Genomic DNA, 15,915 nt, shown 5'->3' on the forward strand with positions numbered 1-15,915 from the left:
AGCTATTCATATAACTATTTTAAAAACTTACTCTTAGAGCAAGGACTTCATAGATGACACAGCATGTTGCCTACCATTTCCTTCTGGTCACAGAATCTTTCCTGCATCACAGTTTTTTTTTTTTATCTGGAAATCATTACAGCTTGATTTCAGCAGGGATACACATCTATTTTTGTAGAGCTCCCAAGTGAACATCATACACCATAGTTTCCACAGCATTTATTTTGATCCTGAAAATTGCAGGTAATCATCAAACCCACTACTTAAAAACATTACCACCTCGGTCTTGAATCATTAGAAACACTGTCAGACCTATACAAGCTGGAGAACAAACATGGCAACTGAGAAGAAAATAAGCGTCAAAAATTATACTGGTGGTCAAGAAACCATTTCCTTATACTTAATATAATTACTTTAAAAGCTTAAACATTCCTTCTCTTGGTGTTTCTGCCTGCAATTTTAAGGGCTTTTACACTTAACGTGTTGCTTCAACAGACAAGTTAAATTGGCCAGCTGAGTGAACAGTGTCATCTACTCTTCAGCTGTAGGAGATCGTAAGGATAAGATAAATGATGGGATAAAAGAGTGGGGGAGGCAGGAACATTGTGGCTCGTGATGCTCTGGACTGGTATTATTGCCACCAACAACAATAACAAAAATGCACCTGAATATCTTAAGGTTTCTATTATTTTTAAGTGTGTGTATTCTGGAGAGATTGGATGAATTTTAAACCTGTTTTTCTTAAGATTGAAAAGAAAACGCAAAGAAAATTGCATTCAGTAATAGTACACATTATATCTTCCAGATTTTAGCATAGTGGCCCAGCAGTAATAAATTTTTTTAGAATTTAATATTGATACTGAAAACCAACATCCTCAGATATCTGTCAGGTAACTGTACATTATATCTCCCAGATTTTAGCGTAGTGGCCCAGCAGTAATAATTTTTTTAGAATTTAATATTGATACTGAAAACCAACATCCTCAGATACCTGTCAGGTAACTGCCATTATATATATTTGTGCACACTTCCACAGAGGCAGCCACAGGTGAACAACCCTTCTCCATGTTGGTTTTGGAGACCACCAATAGCTCGAACAACATTGCTCTAAAACGAGAAGAGTTTTTCAGTCTCTACCTTAATTCTTGCGTGGGGAGGGAGAGAGGAGGAGGAAGGAATAAGTCCCAGTGGGAGGAGGAGCGGCGTAAAACCAACATCCTCAGATACCTGTCAGGTAACTGCCATTATATATATTTGTGCACACTTCCACAGAGGCAGCACAGGTGAACAACCCTTCTCCATGTTGGTTTTGGAGGCCACCAATAGCTCGAACAACATTGCTCTAAAACGAGAAGAGTTTTTCAGTCTCTACCTTAATTCTTGCGTGGGGAGGGAGAGAGGAGGAGGAAGGAATAAGTCCCAGTGGGAGGAGGAGCGGCGTATCCCCGCTGGTCCCGGTGTGCTGCTTACAGGACAGTCTCTCCCTTGTGCAGGATACGGGCCGTGCCTTAGAGCAAACAAGCAGCAGAACCCCCAGAGCAAACAGTCTTCAGCTCCTGAATATTAAACTGTTTACATTCTCATACAGGGAAAGGACCACAGGTTAAACCTTTATGGGAAGGATGTCTTCTACTAGGGTTTCCAGGCAGCACTGAAGCTCCAGAGGTGTTCTGTGCTCCTGGGCTCCTCTGGCTGGCCCTGACTGATGCTGGAGAAGCATCAGTCACCTCGGGCACGTGGGGCTGTGGAGCAGGAAAAGAGGTGCAGTGCCACACTGCCAATGCCTTACATACAAGCAGGGTGGTGGCTGGGGCACCTGAGCTGTGTACGCTGGCGAGGCCGGGACGGTGGTGAGGTGGGAAGCAGAGGGAGATGCTGCTCTCCTTTGGAGAGGTGGCAGAGGGAAGATCCCCACCCCGCCAGCCCGAGCAGCAGTCTGTGCTATCTCTATTGCTTTCTCCACATATATCATTTGTACAATTACAGGAGAGTGGATGATTTTCCCCACCTTCTATCTCGTTATCACTAGATGAAAATGCAGCCGGGGGGGGTCCAGATCCACCCTTCACTGAGGACATTTTGTTTTGAAATGAACTCACTTGTGGAGCCAGGAGGTCTGCTCAGGGCCTTTGCTGGGGCCCAAGACAAGCTTTGGGTGTCATTTCCCGGGGCAACACCACAGAAAGTGCTGAACCTAAATCAGAGAGCTACTGTGGTGCCCAATTACCCACAGGCACTGCTTATTTACTTATTAGAAACTTACTAATAGTTATACTAGTTATTGAAAACAGATCTGGGAAAGGACAGTAGCAGTCTCTAATTCTTCTTGTTGTGTACAATCCTGTTTTGCAGATCACTTTATAAAAATAATCTGAAAAAAAGTATTTCTATTCCTCCATTTATAAATCCATTTATAAAAATCAGTTCAAGGATCACTGCTCTGCTCTTTTCTTTCCTGCTGCTTCTCACAGTTTGACTCTCCGTGTGCTTTACAGCAGAAGAGCTCTAGGAAGGCCCTGTGTGAATCACTAGTGATCTTTCACCAGTTTCAAGACCACTGACAAATTAAAAGTAAAGCTCATTGAACAGACTTGAATCACAGCAGCAAACGCTGGTACAGTATTGGTATGGACAAGTTACACCATCAAAAGCAAAAAGTAGAAGCAATTTAACCCCTCAGCTAACAGTGCTTGCCCCAGATATTCAGCCAAATTTGCAAAGTTACATCTGAAAGCAAATATAAAGGCAAATATGCAGTATCTTTCTTCATGAATACTCCCTTATCATGCTGCCTTTAATCTTAGTAAATAATTGAGTGGACAAATCACATGAATGATTCAAGAGTTAATGAGATGAACTGTCACCATGGAAAGTATCAATATACTTTGTAATAAAAGTACATTATCTGTTTTAATTTTGACTGAAGTTATGATTAAAAAAAATAATAATAATTTAAAAATTGTAGAATATTTCCCCCCAGTGTTTTACTAGAAAACTAAGAGCAGCTCCAGGCTGGCCTCTTTCTAAGCAGCAGTAGGTGCATGTAGCTTGAAGAGAAGTTCAGCATTTGTGTTACAGGTCCCCTCACAGAACAGCTCTCGCACGCTCAGCAGAATAGTGTCCCCCAGCCACGGCTCCCAAGTTTCCTTTCCCTTGTTTTCATTGCCAAGTAACACCTCAGAGAGCAGAAACAGCTGCAAACTGGCTCCTATGCTGTCACTGGCACCCTGGATGCCAGAGGTTGGAAGCCCTCACCTTAAGGCTCTTCTGCCACCAGCCTGTATTTCTTCTGTGTATTGGCAAGCCCTCAGAAAGCAAATTAGTATATGGCAAAGGAAACAATGGTGACATATTTTGAGGCTCCGACAACCACTCCTTCATTCATTATTACACTCTCCTTCAGAAAACACCTCAGAACAAATTAACATACATGTATTTTTATATTGGTCATATTTTTTTTTTCTGGGAGTAAAAAAGGCTAAGAAACAAGTTAGATTCGTAAATGAAAATGTATTTCACCTTTATACATGCTATACAGGTCATGCAAATACAGAAATCTACAGGTTATACAATGACACCATAATAAAATATAATGTGACATTTGTCAAACACAATGTATCACGGCAAAACAAACTGGTTTTGTTTGTTTATTATTTAGGAAATAGATGAAGGACTACTTTGGAAGACACAGTACCATGCTACAGCTTACTGCACAGTCAAAAGAAAGTGTTTCTTTGAAGTACACTAACATAAATAGAGCTGGATTGGTGTAGGTATGATTTCTTTATACATCGCATATATAATGTCATTGGTTACTTTCCCGTTGCTGGCTTTAAAAAGCACAAGAACGGGGCTACAACTGAGCTCAAGCTATGCTCTGAACTCCCTTATATGTGAAAAAAACAAACAAAAAAGCAAAAAAAAACCCCCACCCCTCCCAAGTTTTCACTTCTTTTGTGTTAAGTGTCCAAAGAGAGTTAAACCCCACCCCTCCCAACTTTTCACTTCTTTTGTGTTAAGTGTCCAAAGAGAGTTGTATTTATAATTTATTCTTATAAGGAACTGGACAGAAGTGTCCTCAAAGCAGCACATGATGTAGCAGAAAGTTTTCATAGTTCACCAACAGAAATAAAGTTAACACTGTATGGCACAGAATGTCTAGCCATTATACATCCTGATGTGAATTCTCCCATACAGATGCTTGCAGACCGTTGCGAGGGCCGTGCTCCCCGTGGCTGTCCCAGCCTTTGTAGTTCTGCTGCAACGTTTGCATATGGTTTTGCTGCTGCCTAAATCTTGTTTTGTTGAGCCTCTAGGAAGCCAAAATACTTTTCCTCATGATAGAAAGCCTGCTGGTACTAATCAAGTGTCTGCATCTTCCAAGATTAACGTGTTATCTCACCCCTCCCCCCCCGACCACTCACTTGGATCTACTACAGCTATACTATATATATGAAGGGATTATACTAGGCATTTTGCCTACTTTGTTTACAGGTGTTACACAAGTATGTTTTTAAACACATAACTGATAGTCGCTCCCAGACTAATTAATATTAACCAGTAAGTGCCACTAGTGACTAAAAGTGTCAACGTAACCATAACGGGATCGCTCCCACACTCCACAGTCAGTAAAAAGACTCTTTTGACTCCAGCAGCCATATATTTTTCAAGCCTTTTCAGCTATAGCTTTGAATTATATACCTGCATAAAACTTGCCAGTAACTCCTTATTAATGACAAAAAAAGATAGGCACAAAACTAAAGTACAGAATATTATTTCCTTTCAATGCACTGTGGGCAAACCTCATCATTATTTACAAGAAAAAAACATCTAAATAGATGTACGATAAAGCTTAAGGAAGAAACATTTCAAAATAAAATGCACAGGTAAAAATCACAGTGAAGTGTTGAGATGAATTTTAAATTAAAAGAAGAAATAAGTGCTTTATTAGCAGCTAAAGCTCAAATCCTAATGCACACTCAGTCTTCCCTGAAACCATCGAGGCTCTAGATCACTGGGTTCTGCCAAAAGCAGACGGTTATTCAACATACTCCCTGGGAAGACAAAGTTCTATTCAGCTCTGATTATTTGAAATCCAGTGTTCAAGGACTGCAGAAGCTTTTTCAAGTGACAAGCTCATATTTTACTGCCAGTAGCATCACAGGGATATATATCCTCCACAAATTGCTACCTCTGTCAATTAAAAAAAAAAAGAGAGAATATAGAGTCAGCTATGCAAGTTTGGTGACTTCAGTTTTGTAATTTAGAATACACTCTCTCTCAAAAAAAAAAAAAAAAAAAAAAATCAGCTGTGGCACTGTACTTTGAAGTTGTCACTAAAGCCTACTATGCTTTTTTCATGTTTGCAGGCTAAGTGATTCTGCACCGTGCTGCAAGTATTTACAGCAGCGGAGAAGAGTAAGCAGCAACAATAACTACCATTTTCGAGGCTGGCTCCACTTTTAACTGTTTTCTGCATGCAAACAGGCTCCAAAGTCTTATAGGAAAGGTATTGTATTAATGAAGAAAAACCAGCAACTCTTCTCACTATATTCTGAATGGATAAAGGAAATGTTTCCATTTACCAGATACAACCTTGGTTGCTATGATACGCTTAGTTTGCATATGATGCCAATTTACAAAGAGCTGCAAATATGAAAGATTATGCTAAATTTAAATATCTAGGAGACCAGCTTTCTTCCTCTCTCCGCATATGTTGTTTACAACTGCAATATTTTTCTGGGAAGCTCATCAGTAATCACAGCAATTTATCATATCTAAGGTGTTTATCACAATACTGTACCTTTATCTGTTCTGCTGAAAAGCGAGATTGTCAACAGATAGAATTAAGCGTATTTTCCTGTCCTGGACTGTTAAATCCCTCAATTAAGTTTTTGTTACAGTCATCTAGGCTAATGGTATCACTGGACATCTTGGAGTATGTAGCTTGGCCTGTGAAATCCAAGAGATCTTCAAGAGCCTTGGAATTACTTGTCCCATTTTGGTCCAAAGAAACACCAGGCATGAGTTCATTCATAGGTGAGTATTCAGGGATAGAGATAAGCTCTTCTTTTGAAACTGGGCTGTAGAAAAGATAAAAAAGAAAAAAAAGATGCAGAGTAAGAGGTGTGTAACTTTTAGTTAATCAACAACCAAATTAATCTTCTGAGTCTCCAAAAACTACTACTTATCTTAAGGCCAACTGCAGCAAGCCTTTACCTAGAGTACATCCCAATCCAAACAGAAAGAGGTTACTCTGTTCAGGATGGAAGGTCGTATCTAATCCATATTCCTTAAAGATTAAGGATTGTGGTAGCTGCGTGATGTGAACATTCATCTCCTAAAAACACATTTCTAGTAGTTTACTCCCAACTCATTATTTCAGTCCCTGTACCATTCCCTTATTTCAATGTTTATTGCATCTCGCAAATTCTCGTCCTGGTTCTGCAAACATTTACCTAAAGCACTCACACTTTACACCTTAAATAAACAGCTATTTCTTATGACCATACGATACACTTCAGACATTAAAAAATCTAGAATTTAATTTAAGAAGTGCTGCTACCAGCTGACACTTTGCTAAGACTAGTAAGGCTAGTGCCTTTTAGTTTGGAGAAGAGAAGGCAGAGGAAGGATTTCACAAGGATTTCTAAAACCTTGAAGGACTGGTGGATAAGTTGAGGGCAAAACTATCTTGCATCAAATCCTGCAACACAAAACCTAGTGGGTGCCCAATGACGAGTAAGAGACTGGGTTTAACACCTATCAAAGAACATAATTTACCTACTGAGACTGCACTATGGGACCTGCTGCCAGACGAGGTCCTGGATGCAAACATTATCAGCAAGTTGAAAAAGGAGTTGGATAAACTCATGGGCAACAGGTCCATCAGCAGGTATTTCAAAGGGCAAGGCAGAGGTGTGACCTCTAACATCCCTATCATAACACTTCTGTGGTGGGCTAAAGTGCTCTCCCTAACTATTTATGCTTATTGATACTCTCTGAGACCAAATAACGGGCCAGATAGATTTGTGGTCTGTCCCACTAGGGTATTTCTGACGTATTTATGTAGATTTACTGGCAATACTGGAAGAGTACGAGAGGTTAAGTTGGCTTGCTGATTAAGAAAGCGCCGTATAAAAATTCCACATTTAAAATTCAGAACTGGTTTTCCCATAGCAGCCATAAATCAACTTCCTTCTTTTCTGCAAGTCCTTCCATCAAAATCCAACAACATTTAATATGCACAAAGTTATTTACCGATTTCCATACCTTTGTTCCAGTTAAATACTTAAAATTCTAAAATAATTGTTTTCTTTATTCTGTTTTTAAGGAGGGAGAAAAGCTCATGCATTGTGGCTATGCAGTCTTGACACAAAAAAAGATGGTGACATCTGACAATATCTGCAGTAGCTACTTTCATAGAACAATCTGAAGGGTTTGGACAAACTTGTATGGAATCCATACGTAAGGACTGAAGGAGGATTTTAGAGCCCTCCCCCTGCTAAAAACATGGGAGTGAGATGAGGTTCTGTTGACTCGTGTCCGAAATCACCAATTTGCCTCTTGGCAGGCGTGGAGTACACCACAGTAGACACCCAACTGCCCCACTGTGGGGTAGGTGAGAAGTAGAGTAATAAAGTATTAACAAATAAACCAGAAACCTTTGTGTGTGTCTAATACGAATCCCACAATTTCTACTGCTAGATACGATCTGTACCTCACATCCATGGACTGAACCTCATCTGTTGAATCCTCCATGCTGTTAGATTTCCCATCAACAGCTTCCAGCTGAATAAGTCCTGGAACTGACTTGAGTCCATTAGCAACTACATCTTGGGAAGGGATTACAGAGGCAGCACTTTCTAAGCTTTTATTTTTCAGGCAGGTTGCCAATCCATTGATATCTATAAAGGAAGGTTAGAAATTATGACAGTAGCAACTTCTTTCTTAAAATAGTTTAAAGAAAAAAAAAATCACAAATGCTTTTAAGTTATATAGCAAGAAGAAAGGGAGACTGACAATGCAGTAGGACTCAGTTCCATCTATGACTCATCATACTATAGTGTCAATCCTCTTTTTCCACTCTAAAATTGCGCTTTATGCTACTTCTTTTAAATCCAAGGAATTAGAAAGAGAATGTATTTTTTATATCATGTACTAAAAGCCTTGGCCTGGGGAAGTAAACAAAATATAGAAAAATGCCAGATATCTATATTTTATTTAATAGTTCTTTAAATATATATGCTTTTTTCATGAAGTCAAATGAAATGTAAGATTTATAGCAATGCTATAAAAAGCTTACAAGCATAGTTGTATTCAAAAACTTTCTACCTACAAAATTTGACGGTAGACTGCAGCAACCAAACCTACTGGCAGACTGGAATCTCTCATTTACAGAAATGCTATGTCAGGTACTAAAATGGAGGAGAAAATTTCTTCTGCTTACGTGGCAAAACAAAGCTAAGTCTCCAGTTTCTAACATTTGTAGCTGACACAAATGTAGCTGTTCTTTTTGAGACAAAAGCAAAGAACCTGTAATAATACACGGTGCTCTGCCTGAGATTACAAAACTCTGAAAAGAACTGTGAAAACAGGTCAGAAAAATATGGCAATTTTTACCTGGCTGGTTGAGAACAAGGGTCTTTGGCTGCTGTTCCACATTCAGAGTTGATGGTATCTCCAGTTTTGGCTCTTCCTTCTGTAATCAAGTAACGAGTCAACTGTGTTAGATGAAGGACTGTGACCTTCAAGGAACTGATTGGATTCCAAACTTGTGAGACTGCCCAGGGCCACAGGGTGGTAAAAAGGCATCAACAGCAAGAGATTTATTTTTTATTCCTTTTTAATTAGGCATAGGATTTATTTTCTTTTTGAAGTAAAAAAAAAACAAAACAAACCATCCTCTGAAAGTAAGTAAAGAAACAGTTTCCTTAGTAGAAAATTTTAAACTAGAGGTGAAAACTTGACTCTGTTGTTTCCTGGCTGGACACAATTGCCTTGTTCTCAGTCCCACATTCCTGTCAGGCTTAACACAGAGGGCTCAGTAAATAATTCACTGGCTGGTACAAAGCAGAAGATACATCAGAGCAAGCAAACATTACAGCTCTGGAGTCTGCAACAATTGCACAAAGCTACGTCTCTGTAGCAGTGGCATAACAATAGCTGTGACACAGTAACAGTCGTTCTCTGTTGGAAATGCAACTAAAATTTGGGTGCAAAGTCTGCCTACTAACATGGAAATACTCAGGTTTAATTTTCACATATGGGTTATAAAACAAAACCAAACCCTACAACTACAGACCGTTCATACCTTTATTTCTGGTGTTTCACTCCTCCTTGTTCTCTTCATTATTTCATCTATTCTCTAGAAATCAAAATAAGGAGGATGAGAGGCAGACAGAGTATTTAACACAAGAGAATGATCAAGGAGAAAAAATTTCTCTACTGTCTTGTCCTCATCCCTGCTTGTCTTGAAAAAGTGGGAACAAGTATGAAAAATAAAGAAAACAAAAGACAGAAAACACCTGAGAGCTGGCTTTCACATACCAGATCTCACAGAACGTGACCATCTCAGGAGATGCAATTTAGAGACAAGCATTTTAATATCAGGTGTTTTTAGTTATGAGTTGAGCTCAGCTCTGGAACAAGATGCTTATTTAAAACCAACAGCTATTATTTTCATCTAGCTGCTTTTCCAACTATTTCCAAAAAGTTCCTTTAAAAAAAGTTCGGCTTTTGGAGATGAAGAGTAAAATGAAAGATCTGAAGTTATTATTGCTGGAAACATGTAAGGCATCACCCTAAAATATTTTTATTTTTTCTTCTTTGTTCATTAATAAAACCCCTTCCAACAAACCACGTCTCTTTGCACTGCTTTGAAAGGAAACTATTTGAGATTTAAAGACACTGGTTTGGTATTCTAAGCTGCAACATGCCTCCAGCTCAGTGGCAAACAGTTAAAAATAACATACTGGAATAACATATATGGAAGCACGACCTTTTATAACCAGAGGTTCTGCAGTTGTTCTCTCTAGATAAAGCTAAGTTATGCAGCTCCAGCCACTTCCTTGTGTGGTAGTGCCCAGCCAAGCCCTGCTGCCTCTGCAGAATGCAACCAGAGACAAGCCAGGTGGGAGAAAACCTCTTTGTTAATCACATTAACTTTCTCAATTAATGCCAGGGAGCTTATTTTGATTAAGTTTTCAAACAGTGTCATTCATGTTCCTCAATAGTCTGTGATGTCCTGGGTTGGGCAGCGATCGACATGTGCCTTGGCGTGCCATTCCCTCTTTGTCTCAGGCATTTAACTTTGTGTGTAGAGGCTGATTCTGTGTTTGTTCAGTACCTACACTAGAAAGTCATTTGCCTTAGGCAATTCCATTGCTACGAATTTTGATGTCCACATTCCCCTAATGTGCAAGTAGCAAATACTAAATTAGGCATAAATATCAGTCTGTATTATTATTTCTAGATACTATTGGGCACATCCTGGGTTATGTATTTAAACAAGAAATGAAATAATTATCTTAAATGAGACGCAAATATCTACCTTCTTCCGCTCCAGTCTTTCTTGCTCAATTTGTTGCATGATTTGTTCCCTTTCAAGACGAAGTTGTTCAGCTGCCTCACGGGCTTTGATTTCTGCTTCTTCCCTCTAATCAAAATGTGTAAAATACGATAAGGCCATTATTTATTTCAGGCAGATTACCACATAATATAAAGTATTTATTTATATGTATATAGAAACATATGTATACACATATATGTATATAAATTTTCACATTTGTGTTCGAGACGGTACCTGTTTCTCAAGTTTGGCTTGGAGCTCTTTTTCTTGCTTTTCTTTTAGCATTTGTTCTTCCTCAGCTTTTCTCCTGGCTTCCTCTTCTGCCTTTTTCCTAGCTGCTTCTTCTTCACGTTTTCTTTCCTCCTCCTTCTTACGAGCCTCTTCCTCCAGACGAAGTCTTTCTTCTTCCGCCTTTCTTTTCTGTTCTTCTCTTTCAAGCCTGCAAAAGATATAACAGTATGTTTAAAAGGTTTCATCTTGTTTAGTGTGAATCTTATTGCATGTGGCATGCAATCAGCAGTAACTGATAATGTATGCATCAATGCACATTTTCATGAAAAATGCGAAGATACAGCAAAGACGTTGAGCACATGCCCAGAATTCAGGTTGCTATGAAACATTTATTCCAACCTTATTTTCACTGCTCCAAATCTTTCCTAGAAATTGTAGTTTCCCTTGAAAAAGAAGGTGTCATCATAAAAAAAGAAAACATTTCCATTCTAATTTCAATTAGAGCTTTACTAATATAAACACCCCTCTTATGTACACACCCAGAATGCTGGTATCAGAAAACAATAATATATAAACACCTCTCTTCTGTACACACCCAGAATGCTGGTATCAGAAAAAAAAAAGCAAGTACTTTTTTCCTTTGTTTCGGCCAACGATAAACAGATTTGATAAGTAGCAGCAAACAACGGCCACAAAACACTAGATCTAGCAGTACACTAAGAACAGTGCGCCTAAATTCCACTTGTGATGTTCCCTGGCCCACTTAGGGACATCATGCTCCTCTGTCACCACACTGAAGAGCTGCTTTGACAACTGATCATTCTTATCCTTGCATATCAGGGATTCAGGAAATATCAAGTTTCCCCTCCCCCTCATGTTTTCAGTAAGAGCAGACAAAGTTGAATCTAGACATGCAGAGTTGGTGGCTAACTATGAGGGGCTTGAAGGAAGGGCATGATTTGTTGACTCTTGCAACCGGTATCCAATGTGGAGAACAACCTAAAAGCTTGCTCCCAGGACCAAGCCAGAATTTCATTGCTCAGACACAGCAACCTTCCTTGTGCCCATGCTCTTTAAGAGCTGGGCAGGGAGTTAAGCTTCAGGTTTATTTGTTGAATGACACAAGCCTTGACATTTAAATCATATACTAACTACTGCAAGACTGTTTCTTTTACTTGAACTCTAGGTAATTTAAAACTGTGTTGAATACTTTTTTACAAAATACTTCAGTATTTGGATGAGTAATAGTTCCTTCAGGCTTCTTAAAGAGGTCAAATTATTATTGTCTACCTTCACTAGTCATAAAGACTGCAAAAGACACTAATTACAGGTTCAAATCGAAAGAAATTAACACTTACATGTAGCTCCCACCTTGATTCTAAAACGACAGTTTCAAGCATCTTGAATGATACAGGTTTAATTTTTAGGTAATAATTTTCACAAATCAACAGAGATACCTCTCCCGTTCTTCTCTTTCCTGTCTCTCCCTTTCTTCTTGCTCTTTTTGCAGGCGGGCCTGTCGTCTTTTTTCAGCTAGAATTTTTGAGGCTTCTTCTGCATCAGTTGTTCCTGCCGTGATCTTCCCTGGGAGAAGATAACCAAGGGTGGAAATTTAGGCAGGGAACTGAGCACCCAGCACATAACACTCGCACAGAGGATAAAACAGTCCTGGTTCATGCTGATATCACACCTACCTTTGCTTTTCAAAAACATACATCAGTGTTTTCAGTAGATAGAATATGGGATAGATAAGGACATATATAGGATATATATATAAGAACATGGGATAGATAAGGAAAATTCCCTGTGGAAAGGGACTTGGGGGTGCTGGTGGACGAGAAGCTGGACATGAGCAGGCAGTGTGCAGCTGCAGCCCAGAAGGCCAATCACATCCTGGGCTGCATCAAAAGATGCGTTGCCAGCAGGTCCAGAGAGGTGATTCTTCTGCTTTACTCTGCTCTGGTGAGACCTCACCTGGAATATTCTGTGCAGGTCTGGAGCCCTCAATATAGGAAAGACATGGACCTGATGGAGCAGGTCCAGAGGAGGGCCATGAGGATGATCAGGGGGTTGGAGCACCACTTGTACGAGGACAGGCTGAGGGAGCTGGGGTTGTTCAGCCTGGAGAAGAGGAGGCTCCGGGGAGACCTAATAGCAGCCTTCCAGTACCTGAAGGGAGCCTACAGGAAGACTGGGGAGAGCCTGTTTAGAAAGGCCTGCAGTGACAGGATGAGGGGAAATGGCTTCAAGCTGGAGGGGAACAGATTTAGATTGCAGATTAGGAGAAAGTTCTTTACTGTGAGGGTGGTGGAGCACTGGAACAGGTTGCCCAGGGAGGTGGTTGAGGCCCCTTCCCTGGAGATATTCAAGGTGAGGCTTGATGAGGCCCTGGGCAACCTGGTCTAGTTGGGGGTGTCCCTGCTGACTGCGGGGAGGTCGGACTAGATGGCCTTTGGAGGTCCCTTCCGGCCTGGACAGTTCTATGATTCTATGATGACATCCTTGGATTTCAACATTTTCACATCCTCATTAACAAGTGTTTTTCATACATGGGTAACCCTGGTTAGAACTATACATTTACTGGTCATAGTATGTATCTTTACACGCTCTCATAAGCCCACAACTGAGCAGCTTCATAAAAAGAACAGCTCATCACTGTTTATAAGCCTCACAGACCCACGATACCCTGCAATTCACGCTTGCAGTAAGACTGACCTTCATTAGTTTCAGTCTTTCCTGCAGAAGGCACATGCTTCTCAGAAGCCACCTGGCCTGCCTCATCGGTGCGTGCTCCTGGGGATTTCTGGTGACTGACGTTTTCTTTCTCCTTGTCTGCTTTCTTTTTAGGAGTCTCCTGGTTGAGATTAGAAGTGGCACGATGCTTCACAGGAGAAGCTGGATATTGTTTGGCGTTTTTAGGAGACTGAGGATAAGTCTTTGCAACTGTCCTGATGAGGGAAAACAAAAATCAAAATGGGCCATATGTTACACAGTTTGGAATCAAACTCCATCTTCACATATATCGCTCCCCTTTCTTGTCTCTGGCTAGATAGGAATATCAGCTGTTTTGCACAACACTGCATAGAAACCACCTGGATGCAAGCAATCAGAACCTGAAATACAGGGAACTGGCATGCAAGGCAAATGATAACAGAAAATTCTCATTTAAAAAGACCAACGTTGTCCTAGTTGTAGGCAAGAGATATAAAATCATGATCTTCCTAAAACAATTATTTTAGTAATGGCCATTTTGTAACAATTTTGTCAACATTCCTGTACTGAATAGTCCTTTCCCAACATTTAAAGCAAAGCTATGGCCACTTTCTCTCTGCAGAGATTATAATGAGTTGCAGTGTGCTACTTTCATCTGAATACTGCCTTGTCAAACATAGTCTTTTTCTAATAGTATCTGTATTTCCAAAATACTACCATATACAAAGGTAAAGCGGGGTACCACAAAGGAGGACAGAACTGACCAAACCATTCTATGGTCAGCTCTGCTGTTTCATCAATTAGTGCTTTAATCAGCATCAACACAACAAACTGAAGGCTCAACTCAGCCCCTGCAACCTTTTACACATCTGCATTTGGGGTGATGGCAACGCAGAGCAGCAACGCTGCCAATCACTCGTTTGGCTGTTGCATACTTTAGGTGAAATGATAACCTTGAAGTCAGTTTTGGGGAAGTAGAAGGGTAAAGATACTTGATATTCACTGAAAAATAGCTGCACATTAAAGAGAATAGATTAGGAGGAAACATAAAACTCCACACAAACACCATGCATTATTTATGTAACACCAGTAACTAGCACTAAATACTTGTAACATTAAGAAAGGCTGGGCTGTGTGACTCAGTAGTATGGAAGTAAAGAGATTGCAATCTTAAAAAAATGATTTATGTGAGTCCCATTAGAATAAATAATCCTACATTAAGGTGAACATTACACATGTAGTTTTAACATTCCCTGTGAATACGTGATTATGATATAAATGTACTATCCCTTATCAAATTTTTTCATCTACACAATAGTTTCGTATACTATAACATGTTTTCTGGACTATGCACTCATTCTGGTAGACCACAAGCATGAAAACATGAACAGTGGCTGAAAAATAATGGACTGGAGTGGCAAGTTTTGTATAGATCTAACTAGAGTATTGTATGGCCAGAGACTATTATAACTGGAACAACATTTGCATTACAGAGCAGACAATAAAAATCAAACGTCTTTCAACTCCCCCCAACCAATGCATGAATTCAGGAGAAGAAAGGGTTCTTTTCCACCATATTATGCTGCATTTGAAAGAGGGTGAGACACCAGAACGCAGGGAGCTCATTCAGAGTACTGCACCACCCGTACTTTCTCACTCCCACTGAAGAGCCATCACAGACTCCAAAAGCCCTTGGGCTGGTGGAAGAGTAGCACCCAAGTAAATTTGAAGTTCAGCTCAGGTACCCTCTGCCTGCAGGCCCAAGAGCTCCCCATCAGCTTGGGTCCTTGCCCTTGGTCCTTCCTTGAAGTATGATGTAGGTAAGCCTGTTCCCGGCCTCCCAGCCTGCCATCCTGACCCGATGTCCTGGCTTGTGCTTGGGGCCTCCTTATTAAGGCCTTTGCTGGCTATCACTGGGCTCTTGGCTAACCCTGGTCACCATCATCAGAACTGCCTTGGTCACTTTGGTCTGCTGCAGAACGGGGTCCTGTGGGTGAGGTCCCTGTCCTCGTCTGCCCTGCTGCCACCCACGGCTCCTGGCTCGCCCTGCCTCGCAGGGCAGCCTGCTCCTGCAGCTCCTTGACAGAAACAGGCTTTGGAAGATGTGGACAGGCAAGTTTTTTTCCAGGTCATGTGAAAAACAGCAATGGGAGAAGCCAATGAGATTGGCTGGTGTTGACCATATCTGTTTAAGCATTTCTCTTTAGGATAAAGATGGACTCCCAGGCCCTCCTAGAGACAAAGGCAGAAATTTCAAGGCCTCACCTACATATGTACATCTTGTGTGTGCCTCACCATTACAGTCATTTCCAACTGCATTTCATAAAAATGTAATGCGTAATAAAGAAGTAAACAACCTTTCTTATACATCTCTGCAGCACAGAGGATGCTTCTTGCTAATC

The 15,915-nt window shown here is 40.4% G+C and overlaps 1 protein-coding gene across 1 annotated transcript in view; it reads right to left on the reverse strand.

Moving 5' to 3' along the window:
- Positions 1-3,984: 3,984 nt before the first annotated feature.
- The window catches only part of MAP7D2 (MAP7 domain containing 2), a 36,641-nt gene continuing 24,710 nt past the window's right edge, over positions 3,985-15,915 (reverse strand). The window contains exons 9-17 of the mRNA XM_014960183.1: positions 13,517-13,749; positions 12,259-12,385; positions 10,805-11,009; positions 10,553-10,657; positions 9,314-9,367; positions 8,623-8,701; positions 7,721-7,907; positions 5,804-6,083; positions 3,985-5,193 (exon numbers count right to left, since the gene is read on the reverse strand). Coding sequence (XP_014815669.1) covers positions 5,834-6,083; positions 7,721-7,907; positions 8,623-8,701; positions 9,314-9,367; positions 10,553-10,657; positions 10,805-11,009; positions 12,259-12,385; positions 13,517-13,749 — 1,240 coding nt within the window. The 3' untranslated portion in view covers positions 3,985-5,193; positions 5,804-5,833. The remainder of the gene's footprint in view (positions 5,194-5,803; positions 6,084-7,720; positions 7,908-8,622; positions 8,702-9,313; positions 9,368-10,552; positions 10,658-10,804; positions 11,010-12,258; positions 12,386-13,516; positions 13,750-15,915) is intronic.

The sequence above is a fragment of the Calidris pugnax genome, unplaced genomic scaffold, assembly GCF_001431845.1.
Source record: "Calidris pugnax isolate Ruff unplaced genomic scaffold, ASM143184v1 scaffold188, whole genome shotgun sequence".
Classification (NCBI taxonomy): domain Eukaryota; kingdom Metazoa; phylum Chordata; class Aves; order Charadriiformes; family Scolopacidae; genus Calidris; species Calidris pugnax.